A 22,338-nucleotide genomic window follows, 5' to 3' on the forward strand; every position below is an offset into this window, starting at 1 on the left:
TGAAAGCCCTTGCAAAATAACCAGTAGCTGTCAACTACTGTAAAACTCTGAACACTCAATTTTTCAATTCTCAAGGTGTTGGCTGAGCAATTTCCATTTTCCTTTTTCTGTCAATTTAAATGAAGTCCCTTTTTGATTTTGATAGTCGATACATAAAGAGTTGAACGTTCAAGAGTTTTATACTTCGTTTCCCAACAAAAATCAAATTATTGTAATAATATTTTTCGAGTTTATTCTATGAATAGCTTGCTAAGAGAATCCTATTATTTATCTGAATGGAATTTCTGTGGGAAATTTCGTTTCTGGATTTTCGGAGTTTTCGTTACTTAGACAGAGTAAATATCAAGTTTTTAGGTTTCATGAAAAATGACTTTGGATTTTGTTAGCTCTTTTTCCCTATGATACCTTGTAACGATTACCCCCCTTTTTTTGCAAAAGGGGGGCATCGTTAACCAGACCCATGACTTTTTGTATTTATAACGACTTAAGCTCCACGGACCGAAAACTTTGTTTGGTTGTCTCAGGCTAGTCGAAAACCGCGCATTGTGTTCATGTGTTCTTCAAATCTGTCGTCATATGTTTTACATAAGAATTTAAAAAGTTTAAAACAAGTCCAGCTTAATTTGATAACTCAGTTAAGATTCTTTTCTGCAGAAAGATATTTGGTCGAAAAAATTACATTTAAGAGTTGATTTAATTGATTGATTTTTGGTCAAAGCGCCTATTTGTAGTTTAATTTTTCGGTTTTTAAATTACTTGCGTATAGTTATTCTGTTTAAAGTCCCGTTAATCTGATTTGCATGTAATTTCTTAATCTTTCAAAACCAATTTCAAAATTTCAAAAACATCTATTTGTGTTTACCCATCTTTCATGACTTTGTGTTACTAATTTTATAATTTACTTGAATTTTAGTTGAGCGTAAAGCTAATTAAAAGAAACAGTTTTGCTCTTCGTAACGGTCTAGAGGGTGTGGAATAAATATCCGATTAATCATGGAATCACGAAGTCAAACGATGACGAGTCCTCGGAGTCAGAGTGTCCTTGACGGCGCGACACGGGAACAAACGAACACTAGTCTGGCTTGGAGTCCTGTTCCTTCGCCTCTTCTGGTTTGACATCTTTTCCATTCATTTTAATCCGTACTGAGCCATACATTAAGCAATTAGTTTTTCTAAGTAAAAAGAAGTTTTATGTTTTTTTCGATACCAGAGTGAAAAGTGACTCAGAAGCTTAAAATGAGGAAAAAATCGAAATAATCAAGGGATAAATTTTACATATAATTCGTCATTCGACATTTTTATCCGAGGCTTTCAAAATAATTTTAAGAAGTTAGTAAAAAAGTAAACTCAGAGCTTTTAAAAACACAAAATAGAATTCAATTTTTACCGGAATTTAATATTTATTAGTTTTTTTTGGCGAATTTCTACGTTTGTTATTTTTATGATTTCCAATTTTTAGCCGACCGGTCGTCACAATCTTTCTAGAAGCCAACAAACCTATCAGCGTCAATATATTTGGCTGACAAGCAGTTGACAAGGGGGGGCGTTGCTAAAAATGCCGGAGAAGTTCAGAGGAAATTTGATAATTAGATGCACCATTTATTATAATTGGCTTCTTTTTCTGAAATCAAGGATAATCATCTTGCAAGATCAAGCAAGACTATATTTTGCTTGCCAGTATTTGAAGAAAAAGATGGTCATCTTGCAAGAATGCTCCAAAACAAATTTTTTGAAAAATTGAATTAGATAACGATAAAGCTGACTTTTTTTAAAGTGTGAAACATATTTCAGAATTCAGATTTCGCATCAGATGTCGATGCTACTTCGAGTAATGAGAGCGATACTGAAATGATCCCAGCCAAAGAGGTGAGTCTCATTGAAAGCCCTTACTTTCTACAGGGTGGATATTCAACAAACCGCCTCATCTTCAAACCGCCATATTGTGAAGTCGAAAAAAAAACATCAAAATAACGTAAATTACATCAAATTAGGAAACAATTTCAAATCAACAATGACAATCTATTGTTATGTTGCGTAAAAATTTTAACTTTAGGCTTGTTGTAATGGAATTATCACCTTTATACAGATATTAACACTTAAAATAGCTCGTTTGAAATATTTCCGGTTTTTTATTGAAAAAAAAAGCATTTGAATTTTTATAATTATCCTTATTATTGCGTTTCAAAAATTTCAGAACTTTTCCAAGAAAATACAAAAATGGCCATTCTTAAAATTAAAAAACTCAAGATGTTAGTTTTTGTTGAAATCATAATTTATGACCAATTGGTTATACTCATAGAGTAAATTCAGATAAGGTACACCGTCTGCTCGTCACGCTATCTTATTTTCGGCCGGATAGATTCGTGCAAATTCTTAGTCTATTACCGATCTTAATCTTACTCTTATATCTCTTGGTTCCAATAGATCTAGTGTATACTGGTTTATGCGAGTTAGTTCTTGGTGTTTATCTAGAAGGAGAACAACTGTATTAAAAGTTTTATTTTAATTGTTCTGGTGCTGAAACTACAAGTAGTTTCAGCACTTACAAATAAGTGTAAATGTTAGAGATGGAATTTGATTGTTTAGTTATAAAAAAAATTTTATAGTTATTTTCCATCATAAATATAATTAGTCTATAAATACTAGTGTAGAACTGGTTCCAGCCATCCGGGGCTTAGAGAGTTTTTAGTTTTTAATTGTTTGATGTAGAGAAGGACGGGTGATGTAGTTTCTTTTTGAAGTTGCGAGCATTGACTTCTTGGAGAAAAGATAAATGTGGCTGTTTGTGTTTGAAGGAGGAAGAGTGTTTTATTTGTGTTTCAAGATGGGTCTCGTTGATCGTGGTAGTCTTGGGGGAGTGTGTCAAGACTTCTGATCGATGCAATGATGTATTGATTTCGCTAAGTTTAGAGCGAGACTACGTGCATGGTGAAGTTTGACTTTTCCGTGTGAAGTGCCATGTGACTAGGATCGGTACGTGTAGTCAACATCGAGATAGAAATTGGTCTGGTTTAGAGGTTGTCCTTTGCTGCGATGTTGAGTCCATACTGTAAATCTTTTGAGGGTAGTGACTTTAGGCAGCAAAGCGAATAGATTTTCAATTACAAAAATGGAATGTAGTTGGGTTGTCATCTCTTCTGCTGCTCGTTCCTTGGGCTCTAAGAAATGTTAACATACTGCATTTATGGTTCATATATATAATTACTTTTTGTTAATTAAGTTTTAGTTCTGATTTGTTATTAATTGTTATCGCAAAAGCATTTAACTTTAGTTTGGTTATTTTTTAGGAGTCGCTCAGACTAGAGCAACTCTTGGCAAAAATAGAGTGTGGATCACAAAGCGTAGTTGTAGCGCGGTGGGTTAGGCCGGCGATAGAGCATGCTCAAGACGTCCCTCTGGTTGGTGAGATCAGGAACGGGGTATTTTTTTATGGTCTCTTTGTGTAGTGTCTTTTTTTGTGTTCAACCTTTTGTTTAATTTTTATATTTGTTTTTCTCTTTTTTGTTTTGCTTGTGTCTTTTTCTCAGAAATAGAATCTTTTGGTTGGGTTTTGTCTTTCGATTTTTTATGTTTTATTTGATTGTGGTAAAACTTGAAAGTGGTTTTCAAAAAAAAACAATTTATCCGGTTTTAGTCTGGTTTTAATCTGATTTGGGTACCGCGGGTTTTTCTTTCTTAGTCATGCTTTTAGTTCGTTGTTTTGTGTCGTTAGTAAGCTGCGTTGGTCATTTCAGTTTACAATAGAATTCCTTCCAACCGTGTTGGAGAAAAGTTTAAAACATGTGAAATTTAGTTAGAGTTGTTATCAGTGAAAGTTGAAACTTAAAATTCATTATTTAAACATTTCTTCGTGGGCGCCCTGTGTGATTGTGGAAAGAGTATGTGATTTATGGGCGAGTGATTGACTCAAATTTATTTAAAAAAGCGTTTTGTATAAAGATTAGTACTCTTTATTTTATCTGCAATCTTTTTTATGAATTTACTACATTGAAATATTAATTTTACTGCTTTGGGAGCTTTATTTAATGAAATTACTGCTTGGTAGAAAGGAATTTTATTGCTTTGGAGGAACAGTCTTATAAATTTACTGTTTTTGGACGTAAATCTTACTGCTTATGATTATATACTGCAATTCGTTAAAATAAATTTCAAAATTCTAGAAAAAAAACTTTCAATTTTTTTTTATTTTTATTTGTTTAAGATGATTGGGTGATGAAAATTAAAATGAAAAGTGAAACACTTATAAGAAATGCTCAGTTGTCTTTGGAATGTATTAGTTAAAAACACTTAATTTTACTTACTAAGGGTCATTGTTGGCAAAAATCCTGCTAAGGGTCATTGTTGGCAAATATGTGAAATTTAAGAAGAAGGGTGAAGTATATTTAATTTAGTTAATGAAATGAAATCGATGTTGTGCGTTTCGTGATGGTGTATTAGTTGTGTAGTGGTGTTGGATAAATTTATAATAAGTGTACGTTTGAGTTTGTTTTGTGCGTAACTTTATTTGATGTGAGCAGTGTAGGTCGCGTTCTTTTGGTGCTAGGAAATTGAAAGTTAGTGAGAAATGGTTAAACTTATTAAAATGAGAATTGTAGACTTTTGTGTCGCAAAGTGCTGTGGATATAATATGAGCATGTTTTTTAGTCATGCAGTTAATGACAAATACATATTGAGATTCTATTTTAAAAAATTTCAGTTAGTTTGGTGTTAGCGATAGTATTGTATTCTAAAATGGTATCTTCCATATAACGTGAAATAGCGTGATCATAGTGGATGATGGAAAATTGGTTTGACGTTTTTACAACAAACCTATTTAGTGTTTGGGTTAGTCCGATAGTTGTGAATTGTTTTCATGAAGTGCTGTGGTTAGGTGATGTAGTCGAGTGGGACACAATTCATTGTCTTCTTGGTTATTATATAATGGGAGTGATATTGGGTTGGTGAAATGGTAATATGAGGTCCATGAAAGTGTGAGAAACAAGGCATGTTTGCCAACATCATTTCGTTGATCGTTGTTAGTAGTTTGATAGTAAGGGTATTGTGGAAAAAACGGCAAGCACATTTGTAGGATTTCTTTTATGTTAGTGTGAAGTGGGTGAACGGAAAAAGTTTGAGGAGGTCGAAGGTTGGGAGGCATTGGGGTTTTGGGATGTTTTCGTTTAAATACTCGGTGGGCTCGGGTTTCTTCAGTTGTGGATGCTGGGTTGGAGGATTCGGATGATGTAATGCTTTTGCGATGGGTGATGAAGCTCGGATGAGAAAAATCAGTTATTTTAAGAAGTAACAATGGTTTTTGTACTAACTAATTTTTGTATTTTGTTTTTATTAAACTATTTATTAAAAAATTTGATTTACTGCAGATTTTTGAGAGGAACGACTTGTGTTCGTTTTCTCAGTCGTTTTTGTATAGATAGTAGGTTTAGCACCAGTAAGGTTGTTGAAGGATTTTTTCTTCAAATAATTTTCATGGCAGTAAATGAAAATTTAAGTTTACTGCATAAAGCACTCCAAATACAAAAATTTGTTCCGTTTTCTGTCGTACTAAAGCATTTGAATTCTAATAATTATCCTCTTTGCGTTTCAAAAATTTCAGAATTTTTCTAAGAAAATACAAAAATGGCCATTCTTTGAATTAAAAAAATTCAAGATGTTGGTTTTCGTTGAACTCATGAGTTATGAGCTATTGGTTATATTCATAGAGTAATTTCAGATAAGGTACACCGTCTGTTCGTCGCGCTTTCTTAGTTTCGGTCGGATAGATTCGTGCAAATTCTTAGTCTAATAAATCTTAATCTTACTCTTTTCACTCCTAGTCTCAATAGATCTAGTGTATACTATTTTATGCGAGTTAGTTCTTGGAGTTTATCTAGAAGGAGAACAACTATTCAAAATTTTATTTTAATTGCTCTGGTGCTGAAACTACAAGTAGTTTCAGCACTTACAAATAAGTGTTAATGTTAGAGATGGAATATGATCGGTTAGTTATAAATATAATTGGTTTATAAATACTAGTTTAGAGCTGGTTCCACTCATTTTATCTTGACAGCAGGCGCGAATCTAGCAATTTCTCGAAGGGAGGTGGGGGTGATGATTTCTGGAAAAAAAACAGTCCAGAAAAGGCGTTTTAGGGCACTTTTTGGAACACTTCGACGAACAATTGGTTTTTTTCGGCGCGCGCTCCCCCTAAAATTACTATAGATTGGAGCCGAAGGCGCCCTTAGAAAAACTTTAAGGTCAGTCAGCCAAAAATGGATATCTGAAAATAGTACAAAAGGGGGACTGAGGAATGAGCGTCCCCCCCCCCCCCCCCCGCTCCCCTCTTCCCTAAACCGCTACTGCTTGACAGACTATTTGGGAAGCGCAAAACAATTATACATTTTTTTGAAATTTTTATATTTTTTACATTTATACATTTTTATACATTTTTTAACCCTTTTTATATTTGAAGTTAATGCTTTTGTTTAGCTTTCTTCTTCTGATCTGCAGTCTTCGAATAATCTATTCTTGAAGATTCTTTACAAAATACTTCGCAAACCCCCGTCTAAAAAAGAACAAGAGACTCATGAAGAGATAAAACGTAAGCTGCACCCCAAAAAGCGAATAGCTGCCGAATGCTTGGAAGAATATTCTCAATCAAGAGGTGAGAAATATAAGCGAATGTTTTGCTTGAATAAGTATCCTGCAAAAATTGAAACAATTTTGTGAAAAGATACAACTAATAGAAGATACTTTACCGTTAATCAAAACACCCAGGGGCGGATTTTTTCGCTCGAGGGGGGGGGGGGGGGTGGGGGGTTGGCGGATGCAGATTTTCAAAAAGTTTGAATATTTTGTCCATTTTTTTTAAATATACCAAATAGTTTTTCCGAGCGCTCTTAGAAGATAAGGCTATGAAGACCCAAATTTTTAAAAAAATCAGGCCAAAAATGGCGTTTTTAGGCATTTTTTGGAAAATTTTGACCAAACAACTGCGTTTTCGGCGTGCGCTTCCCCTCAAAATTAGCATGTATTGGCTCCGAAGACTCTTTTGGAAAATTTTCAGGGTCACTCAGCCAAAAATGAATATCTCAAAAGAGTAAAATAGGGCAAAATCCCTTCACCCCCTCCCTAAATCAGCTGGTGAAAACACACACAATATGTGAGATCTAAAACATATTGACGTATTGAGAACGGGTCTAGGACAAGAAGCCGACGAGACTTTAAGCCGAAGGGACTTCAAGCCGAAATTAAAACTTTACAAGCACCTCCAAACACTATTTTATCATCTGTAAAACGTTGTTTTTCAAAAATTTTGGCAAGTTCAGTCCATAATAAACGTTATTCATGACAATGCACCACTTGTGATTGGCATCCGTTAAAAACATCAGCCGGTTTTTGAAATGCATAAATTATAAACATGAAAAATTCCTTCAACCGTGTTTTACTTTTCAACTTTCCGAAACATCATTTGGAGGCTTAAATTTTATGAAAACGCCAATAACTTGTGAAGAAAGATCAGAAATTCAGAAATTCTTCAAAAAAATTTTCAAATTACCCGGGTTGACCAAAACTTCTTATCATACAATTTCCATATATGAGAAACTTCTTGTCATACAATTTCATACAATTCCATACGTACAGAAAATTGTATGAAAACTCTATGATAATCATTTTTCCATTTATGAAAATTGTATGATAGGTGATTTCCCATAAACCAAAAATTTTGATTTTTTCTTTCTAAATTTATTTTCTGAAAAATTTTCGGTTGTAGTTGCAACCGAACACAAGTGACAAAGACCTTGGTTACTCAAAGCACCAAAGGTTGGACGGTCTTGCATTTATAATGTATAGAAAACTACCTGAATTTGGCTGTCTTTCACATTTAAATTTTTGAATTTTCAAATTATCATACATTGATCAAGGCGTACATTAACACCCCATACAAAAGAAAGAGGAATTTTCAGCGTTTTTGAAGAAAAAAAAATCAAGTGAAAAGAAAATAAAAGCCAATTTTATCGTATCCAGGACTACGTTATGCATACAAAATATTAAATTTTGCATGCAAAATTTTTATTTTTCGAAAAATGTTTGTTTGCGTACGAAAATCGATTTGCGGTTGAAAAAAAAACAAAAAAATTTTTGGGCCAAATTTTCAAAATTACTTTTGTGTCGCCATCAAAATAAGCATTTTTTTCAAAAAACGGAAACCTCAGTTTTTTATCACCAGACTGTTTTATTAGAATCAAACAGCCACAGAAATAAGTTTATACCAGTTTTCAACCATTTTTAGAAATTGTATGAAAATTGTATGACAAGCATTTTCCCACACACTTGATGTATGGAATTGTATGATAAGCATTTTCGGTGTATGGAGGTCAACCCGGGTATTCATACTTCACGAGTTTATAAGGAACTATTCGGCTTGAAGTCCCTAATTTTACGATTCGGCTTGAAGTCCCGTCGGCTTGATGTCCGGCACCCATTGAGAACACAGCATATATCGGTGGCCAGTCAATGAACAGAATGGTTTAAAAGCAGAAATGGTCTAAGATCAAAAAATTTTTATTGTTCTAAGACAAGTTTTTTATTTATATATGCTAATGGATGAAATAATCATTATAAATTTCAGATCTACGTAATCATTCTCCCTCTCCTCTTTAAGGTTTCTTCTCAAGAATCTTCACCCCAATAAAAATACAGTAAATTAGGACTAGAACTTTGTATTGAAAACTCTAATTTTGCTGCATTCTGGATGGCGAAAAAATTTTTTCTGTTTCTTTTCTTGGAATCTTCTATTTTTATTCATTCTGCTAATTGATTTGCCTTAAATAACAGCTTTCCTTCGAATATACCAAATAAAGATCTAACATTTACTCGTGTAAAATAACCGATTCTGATTGGTTGAAAACTCAAAGTTAGAACCCTGTTCACAAAAAATAGAAGCGCATCTCTTCAGCCAAAAAAAAAATCAAACGAGCGAAATAAGATCGAAGAAAAACTGCAGAAATTATTCTCATAATGGCGGGACCAAATGATGGAAAATATTCAACCAATCAGAATCAGAAGAAATTCCTATTCGCTAAATAGTTTTTGCACTGAACCGAAGTCAAAACTAATAGAAAATGATTTATAGCATGCACAGTCCATCCGTACAGATTCAATAATTGTGTATTTTTTTCAAACTTTTTACATCATTATCTAAGAAAACATTTCCTCCAAAATGTCTCTAGTCTGACAATGTTGGAAAAGTTAATATATGTGCAACCTGTTTTTTTGTGTCATTGGTCAGTATTAAACTCAGTTGTCACCAAAAATGGATATCTCAAAATAGTACAAAGGGGTCGGCAGAGGGTCGAATCCCTGAGAGAGGAGGCGTCCCCCCCCCCTAAATACGCTACTGGGCCAGAGTATGCCAACTCAACCAAACGTGGGGTCTTTCCAGTTTTATATCTCGAGGTACCGCTGAAAAATTCCAAATCGCCGAAAAAGCTGATTCTGTGCCGGAAAATTCAAACTCTTAGTGATAAAAGTTTCGCCCAATTTGATATTTCAAGGACATATTCACCCCCTGTAGCTTTTACAATATCATGATTAATACGGGAAGCGAGCAAACAAATGGGAGGCGGGTCAAAAAGCAGAATGGTACAAGTGCAGAATGGGTCCAAGGGCAGAAAAACAGAAAAATGTCAACTTTTATTAGTTTATACGGACTAATTGAAAAAACAGTTATTAGAATAGTAAAAAAACCAAGAAAATAAATAAATTATGCTTGAATTGTATAAAATCATTTAATTTTTTGGTTGAATTTAAAAAAAAATCTTGATTAAATTACTCAAATTTTTCGTTTGCTTGGTAATATTCCTTTGCTTGGTATTAATGACAATTCTTATAATTAATTTACCGATTAGCTTGTAAAATTGAAATTTGTTTGTTTTTCTGCTTTTAGATCCATTCTGCTCATATACCATTCATTATGATATTTGTTAGTGTTGCTTTGTATTGAAAAAGGAGGGTTTGCGAGGGGGCGAATCTCATGCGCGAAGAACCGAATGGGCGAAAAAATTCGTGGACGAAAGACCGAAAAAAAAGTCGAAAACCAATTTTTAAAAAGAAGCAATTGCCATTCAATTAAAATGAATTAAATGAAGCAATAAATTGCTTCTTTCATAACGAAACCCGTGTAATATAAAATTTCCAATTCGGCGGCGGTCAGTGACAATTTGAAAATTTTGCATATTTCTGCCGTTTCTCTATTCGGCCAATATCAATATTCAGACCCTGGAAATGTTTACGTTCTTTCCAAATTTTAGGTTATTGAAATCTGATTGGCTGATTTTTACTTTCGCGCATTCGGTCCTTCGCGTATGAGGGATTCCACCGGTTTGCGAGTATGAAAACAAAAGTAAAAGTCAACAGAGATGTTGATATGTAACTATTTTAAGGTAGTGATAAGCATGAATCGTCGGGTATTCACAAATACCAAAATGATAAATCAAACCCATTTGTACCAAAATAAAAAATCGATCGCGTTAGTACCAAAAACATTCAATTGGCAAAAGAATTCTAAGCCGACTATTTTCAGCTCTTGGTTCAAGGTCTCCGATGGGGCGCTACGTGCGCATCGCCGCTTTGCGGCGATAACTGGCTCTAAGTTTTGTATAGAATCTACCTTCTGATGGCAAGCTCGCAACACTTTGGCGCGATTGCGGCGGTCACCATTCTGCTGTTTAATTTTCTTCTGTTTGATCAGTAGAAAATTACTGAAATAATTTGTTGTCTCACAATTCGACCGATCAGAAATCGATTTGATTAATTTTGGTACAATTGAAATCGGTTTTTCATTTTGGTACAAATGAACCTTGGTACAAATGGGACTTCACCGTTTGCATAATACCGGGTTCTACCATGGTAAACTATCATGGTAAAATTTCCTATAAATATCAATCATTTTGTATCTAAGTTTTTGATTCAAATTTTAAAAAAAACAGAAAATTCATACAAAACAGAAATTTTTTGCAAAAAGTAGTTTATCCCTACAAAGTATTTACATTACAAATGATTCTAAAAAACTCGTTCAAATGACTTCCGTGAGAACTTATCCAAAAAGTCTAGTTTATAACTTTCAATTCTGGATAACTCATATTAAATGAAAGCCCCAATTCGGTCGAGACGGTCGAAACATATTTTGCATATTTCGCCTGGGTCGATCAAAATGTCGAGCACATTTGTTTGATGAAGGAAGTTGAAAAATACCTGAATTTGGTCGAAAAGGTCAATCCACAAAGTGAGTAAAACCAAGTTAACATCCTCACCCCCACCCCCCCCCCCCCCAAATCCTTTGAGGGGGGAGGATGTTAACTTGGTCCTGAGTTCGAAGTTTCAGCCAATCACAATGGAGCATTTTACATGCAGCGCTAAGTAGATTTAAATTAAAGTGAACGCTGTGGTGGAGGATCTTAACTTGGTCTATTTGGGGGGGGGAGGATGTTAACTTGCTCTATTTGGGGGGGGGGGAGGGGAGGATGTTAACTTGGTGTATTTGGGGGGGAGAGGATGTTAACTTGGTCTATTTGGGGTGGAGGATCTTAACTTGCTCTATTTGGGGGGAGGAGGATATTCACTTGCCCTATTTGGGGGGAGGATATTCACTTGCTCTATTTGGGGGGAGGATATTCACTTGCTCTATTTGGGGGGAGGATATTCACTTGCTCTATTTGGGTGGAGGATATTCACTTGCTCTGTTTGGGGGGAGGATATTCACTTGCTCTATTTGGGGGGAGGATATTCACTTGCTCTATTTGGGGGGAGGATATTCACTTGCTCTATTTGGGGGGAGGAGGATATTCACTTGCTCTATTTGGGGGGAGGAGGATATTCACTTGCTCTATTTGGGGGGAGGAGGATATTCACTTGCTCTATTTGGAGGGAGGATATTCACTTGCTCTATTTGGGGGGAGGAGGATATTCACTTGCTCTATTTGGGGGGAGGATATTCACTTGCTCTATTTAGGGGGAGGAGGGTATTCACTTGCTCTATTTGGGGGGAGGAGGATATTCACTTGCTCTATTTGGGGGGAGGATATTCACTTGCTCTATTTGGGGGGAGGATATTCACTTGCTCTATTTGGGGGGAGGAGGATATTCACTTGCTCTATTTGGGGGGAGGATATTCACTTGCTCTATTTGGGGGGAGGAGGATATTCACTTGCTCTATTTGGGGGGAGGATATTCACTTGCTCTATTTGGGGGGAGGATATTCACTTGCTCTATTTGGGGGGAGGAGGATATTCACTTGCTCTATTTGGGGGGAGGATATTCACTTGCTCTATTTGGGGGGAGGAGGATATTCACTTGCTCTATTTGGGGGGAGGATTTTCACTTGCTCTATTTGGGGTGAGGATATTCACTTGCTCTATTTGGGGGGAGGAGGATATTCACTTGCTCTATTTGGGGGGAGGATGTTCACTTGCTCTATTTGGGGGGAGGAGGATATTCACTTGCTCTATTTGGGGGGAGGATTTTCACTTGCTCTATTTGGGGGGAGGATATTCACTTGCTCTATTTGGGGGGAGGAGGATATTCACTTGCTCTATTTGGGGGGAGGATATTCACTTGCTCTATTTTGGGGGAGGAGGATATTCACTTGCACTATTTGGGCGGAGGAGGATATTCACTTGCTCTATTTGGGGGGAGGAGGGTATTCACTTGCTCTATTTGGGGGGAGGATATTCACTTGCTCTATTTGGGGGGAGGAGGCTATTCACTTGCTCTATTTGGGGGGAGGAGGATATTCACTTGCTCTATTTGGGGGGAGGAGGGTATTCACTTGCTCTATTTGGGGGGAGGATATTCACTTGCTCTATTTGGGGGGAGGAGGATATTCACTTGCTCTATTTGGGGGGAGGAGGATATTCACTTGCTCTATTTGGGGGGAGGATATTCACTTGCTCTATTTGGGGGTAGGAGGATATTCACTTGCTCTATTTGGGGGGAGGATTTTCACTTGCTCTATTTGGGATGAGGATATTCACTTGCTCTATTTGGGGGGAGGAGGATATTCACTTGCTCTATTTGGGGGGAGGATGTTCACTTGCTCTATTTGGGGGGAGGAGGATATTCACTTGCTCTATTTGGGGGGATGATTTTCACTTGCTCTATTTGGGGGGAGGATATTCACTTGCTCTATTTGGGGGGAGGAGGATATTCACTTGCTCTATTTGGGGGGAGGATATTCACTTGCTCTATTTTGGGGGAGGAGGATATTCACTTGCACTATTTGGGGGGAGGAGGATATTCACTTGCTCTATTTGGGGGGAGGAGGGTATTCACTTGCTCTATTTGGGGGGAGGATATTCACTTGCTCTATTTAGGGGGAGGAGGCTATTCACTTGCTCTATTTGGGGGGAGGAGGGTATTCACTTGCTCTATTTGGGGGGAGGAGGGTATTCACTTGCTCTATTTGGGGGGAGGATATTCACTTGCTCTATTTGGGGGGAGGAGGATATTCACTTGCTCTATTTGGGGGGAGGAGGATATTCACTTGCTCTATTTGGGGGGAGGAGGATATTCACTTGCTCTATTTGGGGGGAGGAGGATATTCACTTGCTCTATTTGGGGGGAGGATATTCACTTGCTCTATTTGGGGGGAGGATATTCACTTGCTCTATTTGGGGGAGGAGGATATTCACTTGCTCTATTTGGGGGGAGGATATTCACTTGCTCTATTTGGGGGGAGGAGGATATTCACTTGCTCTATTTGGGGGGAGGATTTTCACTTGCTCTATTTGGGGTGAGGATATTCACTTGCTCTATTTGGGGGGAGGAGGATATTCACTTGCTCTATTTGGGGGGAGGATGTTCACTTGCTCTATTTGGGGGGAGGAGTATATTCACTTGCTCTATTTGGGGGGAGGATTTTCACTTGCTCTATTTGGGGGGAGGATATTCACTTGCTCTATTTGGGGGGAGGAGGATATTCACTTGCTCTATTTGGGGGGAGGATATTCACTTGCTCTATTTTGGGGGAGGAGGATATTCACTTGCACTATTTGGGCGGAGGAGGATATTCACTTGCTCTATTTGGGGGGAGGAGGGTATTCACTTGCTCTATTTGGGGGGAGGATATTCACTTGCTCTATTTGGGGGGAGGAGGCTATTCACTTGCTCTATTTGGGGGGAGGAGGATATTCACTTGCTCTATTTGGGGGGAGGAGGGTATTCACTTGCTCTATTTGGGGGGAGGATATTCACTTGCTCTATTTGGGGGGAGGAGGATATTCACTTGCTCTATTTGGGGGGAGGAGGATATTCACTTGCTCTATTTGGGGGGAGGATATTCACTTGCTCTATTTGGGGGGAGGAGGATATTCACTTGCTCTATTTGGGGGGAGGATTTTCACTTGCTCTATTTGGGATGAGGATATTCACTTGCTCTATTTGGGGGGAGGAGGATATTCACTTGCTCTATTTGGGGGGAGGATGTTCACTTGCTCTATTTGGGGGGAGGAGGATATTCACTTGCTCTATTTGGGGGGATGATTTTCACTTGCTCTATTTGGGGGGAGGATATTCACTTGCTCTATTTGGGGGGAGGAGGATATTCACTTGCTCTATTTGGGGGGAGGATATTCACTTGCTCTATTTTGGGGGAGGAGGATATTCACTTGCACTATTTGGGGGGAGGAGGATATTCACTTGCTCTATTTGGGGGGAGGAGGGTATTCACTTGCTCTATTTGGGGGGAGGATATTCACTTGCTCTATTTAGGGGGAGGAGGCTATTCACTTGCTCTATTTGGGGGGAGGAGGGTATTCACTTGCTCTATTTGGGGGGAGGAGGGTATTCACTTGCTCTATTTGGGGGGAGGATATTCACTTGCTCTATTTGGGGGGAGGAGGATATTCACTTGCTCTATTTGGGGGGAGGAGGATATTCACTTGCTCTATTTGGGGGGAGGAGGATATTCACTTGCTCTATTTGGGGGGAGGATATTCACTTGCTCTATTTGGGGGGAGGAGGATATTCACTTGCTCTATTTGGGGGGAGGAGGATATTCACTTGCTCTATTTGGGGGGAGGAGGATATTCACTTGCTCTATTTGGGGGGAGGATATTCACTTGCTCTATTTGGGGGGAGGAGGATATTCACTTGCTCTATTTGGGGGGGAGGATATTCACTTGCTCTATTTGGGGGGAGGAGGATATTCACTTGCTCTATTTGGGGGGAGGAGGATATTCACTTGCTCTATTTGGGGGGAGGATAATCACTTGCTCTATTTGGGGGGAGGAGGGTATTCACTTGCACTATTTGGGGGGAGGAGGATATTCACTTGCTCTATTTGGGGGGAGGAGGGTATTCACTTGCTCTATTTGGGAGGAGGATATTCACTTGCTCTATTTGGGGGGAGGAGGGTATTCACTTGCTCTATTTGGGGGGAGGAGGGTATTCACTTGCTCTATTTGGGGGGAGGAGGGTATTCACTTGCTCTATTTGGGGGGAGGATATTCACTTGCTCTATTTGGGGGGAGGAGGATATTCACTTGCTCTATTTGGGGGGAGGAGGATATTCACTTGCTCTATTTGGGGGGAGGAGGATATTCACTTGCTCTATTTGGGGGGAGGATATTCACTTGCTCTATTTGGGGGGAGGAGGATATTCACTTGCTCTATTTGGGGGGAGGAGGATATTCACTTGCTCTATTTGGGGGGAGGAGGATATTCACTTGCTCTATTTGGGGGGAGGATATTCACTTGCTCTATTTGGGGGGAGGAGGATATTCACTTGCTCTATTTGGGGGGGAGGATATTCACTTGCTCTATTTGGGGGGAGGAGGATATTCACTTGCTCTATTTGGGGGGAGGAGGATATTCACTTGCTCTATTTGGGGGGAGGATATTCACTTGCTCTATTTGGGGGGAGGAGGATATTCACTTGCTCTATTTGGGGGGAGGAGGATATTCACTTGCTCTATTTGGGGGGAGGAGGATATTCACTTGCTCTATTTGGGGGGAGGATATTCACTTGCTCTATTTGGGGGGAGGATATTCACTTGCTCTATTTGGGGGGAGGAGGATATTCACTTGCTCTATTTGGGGGGAGGAGGATATTCACTTGCTCTATTTGGGGGGAGGAGGATATTCACTTGCTCTATTTGGGGGGAGGATATTCACTTGCTCTATTTGGGGGGAGGAGGATATTCACTTGCTCTATTTGGGGGGAGGAGGATATTCACTTGCTCTATTTGGGGGGAGGAGGATATTCACTTGCTCTATTTGGGGGGAGGATATTCACTTGCTCTATTTGGGGGGAGGAGGATATTCACTTGCTCTATTTGGGGGGGAGGATATTCACTTGCTCTATTTGGGGGGAGGAGGATATTCACTTGCTCTATTTGGGGGGAGGAGGATATTCACTTGCTCTATTTGGGGGGAGGATATTCACTTGCTCTATTTGGGGGGAGGAGGGTATTCACTTGCTCTATTTGGGGGGAAGATATTCACTTGCTCTATTTGGGGGGAGGAGGATATTCACTTGCTCTATTTGGGGGGAGGAGGATGTTCACTTGCTCTATTTGGGGGGGGGGGGGGGGGGAGAGGACGTTGACTTGATCCAGTGAGTACCTCGACCTGGACACTCATCATCTCACAAGCCGCAAAACATGTTAAACTTGGTAGTTTTTTTCAGGTGGTGATTTCATTCTGAAAGAAGCTAAGAATGCAACTACTTCTGTGCACGACTTTGGTGTATGCGTCAGTCAAGATTGGCCAAGTAAGAAAGCAGCAAGCTTGATTTCCATCTCGAACATGAATTAGGTCAATTGAGTTCGTTTCTGGCATACCACCACAAAACAGCAATAATTTCAAGTAATGTACAACTTTTTCGGTTTTGAATCGTTTTCTGTTTTGATAGAAAAGGTAAGAAATATTCAGTACCTGCATAGGTTTTCAGGCGGCAAAGCAACAAGCACACAACTCGTTTAGAATACCTTCAAGCTTATTAAAGATTTCCTGGCTTAATTTTCTACATTTAATCTTCTAAGAGAAATACAAAATCAGTGTGCCAAGCTGTTGTGCAAATAAACCTGTGTTTGGTTTTTTCGATCTTGGTTTTCGTTTTGGGCAATTTTTTCTGCTTTTTACTTGTAAGGTTGTAGCACTACGGAAGAAATTGAAAATTCTTTCCACATCAAAATAAATAATCAACCAAATAAATAAGAACCAGTTTTTGATTAAAAAAATCAGAGTGCTTTCTGAAATATATTCAAAACTAAACATTTGGCAAGGTTTTGGATTCAAAGAGCCGTTACAGGTCGATATTATTTTTCACAGAACCGGTATTTACTAACTTACCAAGAAACAAACTAATTTTTTTTGGTCAAATACCATTTCAGTTACCTAAAATTTTATTGTTCCGACTTTCGATACGAAAGTAACGGAATATTTGTGCTTGGGGTGGGTTTTTTTTTCTTTAGTCAAATTTCGACTTTTTAACTAGCCATTTTTGACAAAAAAATTTTTATATCATTCGAAAGGTATTGTTGTCTTGAGCTCAAATTTGAAAAGATATTTCACCTGTGATCATTTTTATTAAAGTTATGGGGGTTTAAAGATTGCCATTTCGGCCAATTTGGGACAATTACGCGCGATATATTTCGAGCTATTAAAGCGTAAGCGGAGAGTTAATCCGTCTTAGAAATCACTCCAAATTGGTTGAAAGAAGCTTGTTTGCCATAATTGATTTATTACAAGGAGTGGAATCTATCCTTTTGTACTTTATATGGCGTGTGGGGGGATAATTTTCATAAAAAATTTTCAAATTTAAAAAAAATCATTTTGCTTTATTACATTTAACTTTTTATTGGCAGTCGGAACATTCAGGGCTTCGCGCTGATACGAGCAGTCTGTTTAATTTAAGTTAAGAAGAAAAAACTATTCATATATCAGCGCAAAATCCTGAATGATCTCACTGCACTTTGACTGGTCTCGAAGAGTTTTTGTAGAAAATTTTTTCATAGAAATATGTTGGACTGACCAATCTCAAAAATTATTGATGATATTTTACACATTTTGGGAATTAAAACGACCAATAACCAGGTTCATTTATATTACGAACATTTTTGGGTGCAGGAAAAGTTTTCACGCAAGAGTTTTTTAGTTCAATTTTCACCATCATAAACTCTATTTTTGTAGCAGGCGTCAAATTGGCTCGACTATGGCTCAATTGGTAAGTCCATATCTTCATTAAGGTGCGTAAAATTTTCATTGAAGCTATTTTTTCTATCACTTAAATTAGTCAAAATAAAAACCATTTCAATAAAACTTATTTTATCACTTATCACAAAAGTCGAAACATCACTAGACGCTTCTATGCTAGCGGATGCAAACAATTACACAAGTTGCGATGGTATTGAGCAGATTCGTTCCAGATCTTTCGAGTATTTCCTGCAAAAATATGATTACAATCAGTTTTCGACAACTTACTGCCGAATTCTTTCTGTTTCAGCTTTCAAGAAAGTATCGGAGTGTTTGTGAGTGGTGTTAGAACTTTTGAGATCTTTAATTTGATTTTTGACAAGCCGTTTTTGAAAGCAATTTTTATTATAATATCCGCTGAAAAGTATTGATTTCCTGCGCTCAAAAAGAATGAAGCATGAAAATGAGACGATATATAACGCTCAATATGTTTCGTCCTTTTGAAGAGAGAGCGGAAAATCAATTCATTTGAAATTTAAAGCATTTTTGTTTTTAATTTTACATTACCAGACTCATTTTATATCACTTTTTTTTTTTAAAAAAAGGACCTAGTAAAAAAATTTGAGACATCTTGAGAGTCAACACAGCCAATAAACTAGTTTTCTATTCATTCTGAACAGTTTTGGGTGCAGGATACAATTTCACCCAAGAATTTTTGAGTTCGGTTTTTTTCCATCATAAATAAGATCTTTAAAGAACGGGTCAGCTTGTCCTGACTATGGCTCAATTATTGAGTCCTTATCTTTATAAAGGAGCGCAAAAAATATTTTGTTGAAGCTATTATTTTTAGTTATTTTTAGTTGTTGAAACTCGATAGAAATCTCCTAGTTACAACTTGATATTACTTAAAAAGGTAGTTTTTTCAAATGATGTAAGAACATTTCCGTGAGAAAACTCTATTTGAAAGGGGCAGATCTATTTGACAGGGGCAGAAAATTTTGGTGATCTTGTATTAAGTCGATCAAATATGTTTCCGAGCTCTTTTTAACACCATAAAGACCATATTACGACAAAAATTTCTGCTTTGCATGCAAAATTTTATAAAAACATCCAAAAAAGACGGATGGAAACTTTTTGGAAGATTTTGATCAAACAAAGCGTTGTTTTTGGCGCACGCTCGCCTTCAAAGTTAGTATATACGCTTTTAGGAAAACTTCAGGGAATGTCAGCCAAAAATGGATGTCATAAAATAGTATCAAAGGATCCCCCTTTGGGTGGTAAAGGGGTCAAATTCCCCCATTATTTGAAACAAAAGTTGATGAACAGTTGCAGGGGCGGATCTAGGATTTTCTCGAGGGGGGGGGGATTTTCGAACATGTTCGGAAGTTTTGTTGAATTTTTTTAGGTTGATTTTTCGAGCTATTGATTTTTCGAGCTCCCTAAAGTAGTAAGAGTCCCAGTTTTAGCCAAACTTTTTGCGCCGCAGGCAAAGTTTTGAAAAAACAAGCCAAAAAAGAGGTTTTAGGCACTTTTTGAAAAATTTTGATCAAAACTAGCGTTTTTTCCGCGCGCGCTCCCCACTCAAAATTCGAGTATATTGGTGCCGAAGGCAACTTAAAAATTTTTATTAGGTTCCGTCACAATTTGTCGGGATATTTCAAAATAGTAGAAAAGGGGACCTTTTGGGTCGGCAGGGGGTCGAATCCCTGAGGGAGGGGGCATCCACCCTCCCCCTAAATCCACCCCTGAACAGTTGGAACAATCAGGACTTCGATAGTTTTTATTCGACTAGTCTTTTTTTCTTAGGCGTGAAGTTTCTGCGAGAGAAGGAAGGACTCATGTTTGTTCTCTCACTTACAGCTAAGGATTTTGACGGTGCTGGTGATTTGAACTTTCCCAAAGCGAAGAAATCACTCTGCACCAAAGGAGGCATCGAATACTACCTACCCAATTCTGACTGGATTCGTATTGGGCTCAAATGTCGAGGTCGATATGATTATGGAACTGACAATTGGCTAGAAGAGGTATGCATTGAAAGCATCCAAAAAAACTCATAAGTTTGGCAGAAATTTTTTTCATTAAATTGGTTTTAAAAAAAATGAGTTTGAATATTTTTTTGGAATCTCTACAAAATGCAAAATCTCAATACAATTGATAGCAAATTTTAAAGACCTGAAAAGTTGTATGAAAAATCGAAACTGGTCTAAATCAAAAAAACTACCTCAAGCCTAAAAAAATTAAGACGAAAGTACACCAAGCATTAATATTCCGTCCATTTTGAGGTGAAAATTTTGTCGGAACAACCTGTCACACTGTCACAGTCTGAACAATAACACCAATCTGGGCAATAAATCGGAACAATCTGTCGCATTATGAACAATAAAAACAATCTGAGCAAAAAATCGGAACATTCTGTTACAGTCTGAACAATAAAAACAATCTGAGCATTAAATCGGAACAATCTGTCACAGTCTGAACTATAAAAACAATCTGAGCAATAAATCGGAACATTCTGTTACAGAAGAATCCGCTGGAGTGGACTGTTGGCTTCCATGCAAGTCATCAAGCAGGCACCGCCTCAGTTTGTCAGAACAGAGAATTCTTAACAGAAGGACCGGGTCAAGTTCACAAAAATGACATAGATGTCAACGAATTGAGTGACCTAAAAGGCGGGGCTTTCTGAATTAATGAGCAATTGTTCTGCAAAATTGTCCTTGAGTTTCAAGTTAAACCATAAACAACACCCCATATAGATCATGAATATTTTCAAAGTTTGTAAGTTTTTTTGTTACAATCATGGCTTAAGCTTCTTCGAAGATCTAAGTAGAAATGTCGGGAGCGTAATTGTGTTGAAAAAAAACCCTACGCAAGTTTTACGTAAGTTGGCATGAGAAAACACAATCCCTGTAAAAATTAATCCCTGGTACAAAAATTAAAATTTAGTGGGGCAGGGGCCGTTTTTTCAAAAAAAAAAACAACTTTTTGTTGTCTATTTTAATATTAGCCAGACAGTTCTCATATATCGTCCTAAGCAGTGAAAGGATTATTTTCATTAGAAAATTTTAAAATGCGGTCAAAATACCTTTGTGAGCTTTTTGTAGAATTTCGATTCCAAAATCTACGTTTTGCAGACGCGCATAATCAAGACGCCATTAAAAATATTTTACTGGGTTGATCGGCATTAACTAAACTCGGCTTGTACGAATTTAGTACTCAAATAACTCCCCTCCCCCCAGATTAGTATGAAATTTCTAATACGAGTTTTGTTTTTGAATTTCTTCAATCAAATTCCAGCTTCACCGCGCAAAAGTTATAGATCCGATCCTGGATTATTGGTTTTTCTTTACATCGGTTGTGGAAATCTTACTAATTTTCCCTAAACCTAAATTTTAAATTTCTATAAATTTCTCTATAATTCATAAAGCCCTGCTGAAAGGCGAGCCTTGTGGCTGTGGCGCCTATTTTGCAAATGACATCGATATTTGTCTTCGAGGATTCCTTAAATTCAAACTTGATGGAAAAGCGTGCGTGCTGCAGGTAAACTCTCTTAACATTTTAGATTGATTATACTTCACTTAATTTTACCTTTGCAAAACCGCATGCTTTACTGAAGATTTTTTGTAATGTAAATTTTTATTTTGCAATTTTTTTTGCAAATTTTCATGTTTTATAAAGGATTTGTCGGTGCTTTTCCACCCCCGATTTCAGGGCACGCAAGTTGTGAAACAGTTATTTCTTTACGGCCAAGCACGCCTTCATTTTGTTTGTTTAGTAAGTTCACGGTCTGTATCAGACCCGGCCCATTGCCATTCATCCCCTCCCCCGATTTGAAATTCAATTGTAACTTTGTAATAATGTAAGGAAACCCTAAACCCTAGCGGATTAGGGGGGGGGGGGGGGAGAGGCGGACATCCACCCCCCCCCCGCCCCTCAGGAATTTGACCCCTGCCGACCCTTTGTACTATTTTGAGATCTGTTTTTGTTCTATTTTGAGATCTATTTTTGGTGAGGTACTAATATGCTAATTTTGAGGGGGAGCGCGCGCCGAAAAAAAACGCATTTTTTAGCCTGTTTTTTCAAAAAAAAACTTGGCTGCGGCGCAAGAAATTTAGTCTAATTGGGCCTTTGTAGTGATTTGGGAGAAATCAGAAAATCAATTTGGTCAAC

At 37.7% G+C, this 22,338-nt stretch overlaps 2 protein-coding genes across 2 annotated transcripts in view; both read left to right on the forward strand.

The window, feature by feature from the left end:
* The window catches only part of LOC134840426 (phosphatidylinositol 3-kinase catalytic subunit type 3-like), a 513,967-nt gene that overhangs the window by 61,345 nt on the left and 430,284 nt on the right, over nucleotides 1-22,338 (forward strand). The gene's annotated exons all lie outside the window — the stretch shown is intronic.
* On the forward strand, nucleotides 918-20,854 carry LOC134839668 (uncharacterized). Its single transcript, XM_063855291.1, has 6 exons — nucleotides 918-1,110; nucleotides 1,792-1,866; nucleotides 6,466-6,640; nucleotides 16,664-16,747; nucleotides 19,978-20,195; nucleotides 20,693-20,854. The coding sequence occupies exons 1-6, from the start codon at nucleotides 994-996 to the stop codon at nucleotides 20,852-20,854; spliced, it is 831 nt and encodes a 276-aa protein (XP_063711361.1). The 5' UTR covers nucleotides 918-993.

This window comes from Symsagittifera roscoffensis, chromosome 2, assembly GCF_963678635.1.
Source record: "Symsagittifera roscoffensis chromosome 2, txSymRosc1.1, whole genome shotgun sequence".
Taxonomy (NCBI): Eukaryota; Metazoa; Xenacoelomorpha; order Acoela; family Convolutidae; genus Symsagittifera; species Symsagittifera roscoffensis.

What these genes read in the sequence shown, in the direction of transcription:
- LOC134839668 (XM_063855291.1), top strand. Translation starts at nt 994, where the DNA reads ATGGAATCACGAAGTCAAACGATGACGAGTCCTCGGAGTCAGAGTGTC. An exon ending in CTGTTCCTTCGCCTCTTCTG is followed by an intron (nt 1,111 to 1,791) that starts GTTTGACATCTT and finishes AACATATTTCAG; the next exon opens with AATTCAGATTTCGCATCAGA. An exon ending in AAATGATCCCAGCCAAAGAG is followed by an intron (nt 1,867 to 6,465) that starts GTGAGTCTCATT and finishes GCTTTTGTTTAG; the next exon opens with CTTTCTTCTTCTGATCTGCA.